Consider the following 3,379-nt stretch of genomic DNA (forward strand, 5'->3'; position numbering starts at 1 on the left):
TCCTTCTTTCTAGAATACTAGTTTCCCTTCCAGTAAGTTCAATTTGTAACATTTTTTTTCCCATTAAATATACATAGTCATGAAACTAGACACATAGACACAGTGATGCATGCCTGTAATCCCAGTAACTTAGAAGGCTAAAGCAAGAGATCTCAAGTTCAAACCAACTTCCGCAATTTAGCGAAGCCCTGAGCAAATGAGACCCTGTATCAAAATAATAAAATAACAGGGACTGGGTATGTGTCTCAGTGGTAAAGCGTCCCTGGGTTCAATGCCTGGTACCTAAATAAACAAACATGGTCAAAAAACTGTCAACAACTAAAAGTATCCTCAATGTTTGAGTAGGGATTCTGACATCCATCTGGGGGACAAAATTCTTTTACAGAGTATAGTGAACATCTCATAAATGGAAAATCTAGAGACAAAAATTTTACCCATTATTAACAAGGTCTACAGAGAAAAATTAAATTGAATTAACTTTTATTAGTACTTGCTTAACATAGGTTCACTTGACCTAGGCAAATAAGACATTATAGACTCTATGTTTTATTGCACTGGATAGAAACTAGAAATTCAGCACACTGATAGGAAATTAGGGATGGTGTTCTCCAGAATACATGCAGATTTTCAGTGATTGTTGCAAGGGATTACAAAAGAGATCTTTGGTCCAAAGAAGATATCTCTGAAAGAAAATAGAATATAAATTAAATTTAGCTGAAAATGAAGAAGGTTTCTATTAATCTTATGAATTAAACAGTGATAGTGATTCCCAGGATTTCAGATATGACTATTGTTTTCAGGTGAATAAAGTACAAAGGGATGAATGAAAGGATATGTCACAGAACTAACAAGGACCAAAAAAAGGTAATTAATTCTTCTATTTTCCTCCTATTTGCCACCGATGGCATGCTATCATTTATCTATAAAGTAAGGAACAAATAGATAATTTCAAAACCTTATAATCATACATAAAGTTTTATTTGATAAGGGGATGGGCTGTGAAGTTTGAATCTGCTGATAAGAAACAATGTTAAAACTTTCTTAGTCATTAAATAAATTTCTAGGTTTGATAGGGAAAAGAGAAATGTCAAAAATCTACACTTTTTTATTGGAAAGATCACATAAAGCAATGTATAAATATGTATAGAATAAGGTACAATTGTATATATGTGTCATTATGGCTTATTAGAAATGTACTTAGCAAGGTAAATCTGTTGCTACTGAGAAAGCAGTATCCCAAAATCAAAGAGAAATTACTTATGTATGTTCACATTCCTCTCTATATCCATTAGCACAAATAATCACAAAATTATATGATAAATAAATACAAGTTCATTCCAGTAATTTTTTCAAGTAATACAGTAACAAAAAGCAAGCACTGTGTTTTTTAAAATATTTTTTTAGTTGTTGATGGACCTTTATTATTAATTTATTTATATGTGGTACTTAGAATCAAACCCAGTGCCTCAATACATGTGAGGCAAGGGCTCTACCACTGAGCCACAACTCCAGCGAGCACTCTATTTTAATATTAGATGGCATTTCATTTACACAGTACAAGAAAAATTAAGTCAGTTCTTGGGAATCATTCAGTACACTAATTCCCAAACTTGATCAAACATCAGAATCATGAGGATGATTTGTTAAAACCTAATTGCTGAGCACCTCCAGAGTTTTGGAGTCAGTAGATTGGGATTCAGGAATAAGTATGCATAATATGAGGGGAGGCAGTACTGGAGATTGAACAAAAAAGTGTTTTGCCACTAAATTACATCCCAGTCCTTTTTATTTTGAGATAGGTCTTGTTAAATTACTGAGACTGGCCTCGAAGTCACAACCCTCCTGCATCAAGCCTCCCAAATCAATGGGATTACAAACATGAATTACCACACTAGGCTATATGTGCATTTTTAACCCTGGAACACAGGGGATGCGGAAGCTTGTTTTTGAGAGCCTTACCTGAAAACCAACTGGCTTGATGGGGAGAGGGGGAAAAAAATCTGGTACAAATCTGAATACCTAAGTTATAGTCTCAGGTCTGATATTAGTTAATTATGTGAGATAGTGCTGGTCCTTTCATGTCTCTGTATCTTTCTTTGGTAAAATAGTAATATCTGCCCTTTGTACCTTAGGCTTTGTTAGAAGAATGGAAATATAACAGCACATGTTGAAAGTAATTTGAAAAAAAGTTAATTTCAGTATACTAAAGATCATAATATTTGAAAGACTCAATAATTAGAGGAAGATGATTTTAAAATCAAGAGCTTAAAATATTTATTGATTTATCTATCACTAGTTTATACTTAAAATACACCTTTTTTTCCAAAAAAGTAGAATTTTTGAACTTATATTTAGTTCATTTCTGGTTAATCCATACATGGAAATAGTTTTCTTTGACCATTACTCATCTTTTCTATCCAGTTAAGTAATTGGTACTGTATACTAGCATCTTTTATCTAAAACCTTTTACTGGCTTTCAAATTGGTTTAAGATGACAGCCTTGATGTTCATTTCTGCTACCAGTAGATTTTTTTATAGTAGAAACTAAATGAGGAATTCAGAATTTAATCAATTAAAGTGTTATTAATTTTCTGGTTTTTGCTTAGTTTTATTAAATTCTGTCAAATTCTGTTTCTTAAACAAAACATTCAGTTCTTTACATTATGGTGATGATTCTAGAAAACAACTGGGATTTTAAAAGGATTTCACTTAAATGGGTAATTACTTTCAGCATAACTATTTTAAAGGAAATGTCTTTTAAAAAGATTTGTTCTGCATACATTTCATAGCAATACATTTTATGATTTCATTCCTTACCTTGGGCAACACAGCAATTCACTGAAATTGCAGTAACAGATCATCTCACATCCATTCCTATCCCAGAAATGGTCGTGGACATTTACATCCATCTGTGTCAGGTCAGCCACTCCTTCTGGAAGGTTGTGACAGTTGCGATCTTTTAGTATCTTTCTGTAGCAAGACAAGCGATTTGAAGGCATGGCTTGGACTCCTAGCAGCAAAGTTATTGCAACAGTGACAAGTACCATAAATTTCATCTTGGTTTTGGCCCTGAGATAAAAGAGAAAACAGGATGTGTCAGTGTTTTGTTTTTGTTGTTGTTGTTGTTGTTGTTTTTGTTTTTTAAGAAGAAATTCTTCCGAAGATAAAGTTCTGTAGCATTCTCATAAACTCATGAATAGAAAGAATGGAAGTTGGTCTATCCATGCTTCTCTTTGTGTTTCTTGAAGTATGGTTTTTCTAACTGTCTACAATAAAAATCACTTGGACTGATAAAAACCAAATGCTTGAACTACACACACACACACACACACACAAATATATATAATATATGTTAATATTTATGCATAATATATGTAAT

General features: G+C 32.6%; 1 protein-coding gene across 1 annotated transcript; it reads right to left on the reverse strand.

Annotated features, from left to right (window-relative positions):
• Positions 1-627: 627 nt before the first annotated feature.
• Scrg1 (stimulator of chondrogenesis 1) lies at positions 628-3,056 on the reverse strand. The gene is made up of 2 exons (XM_076852368.1): positions 2,818-3,056; positions 628-682 (listed from the first exon to the last, which is right to left on the reverse strand). Exons 1-2 carry the CDS (start codon positions 3,054-3,056, stop codon positions 628-630), a joined length of 294 nt encoding a protein of 97 aa, XP_076708483.1.
• Positions 3,057-3,379: the final 323 nt, after the last annotated feature.

This window comes from Callospermophilus lateralis, chromosome 4 (assembly GCF_048772815.1).
Source record: "Callospermophilus lateralis isolate mCalLat2 chromosome 4, mCalLat2.hap1, whole genome shotgun sequence".
NCBI lineage: Eukaryota > Metazoa > Chordata > Mammalia > Rodentia > Sciuridae > Callospermophilus > Callospermophilus lateralis.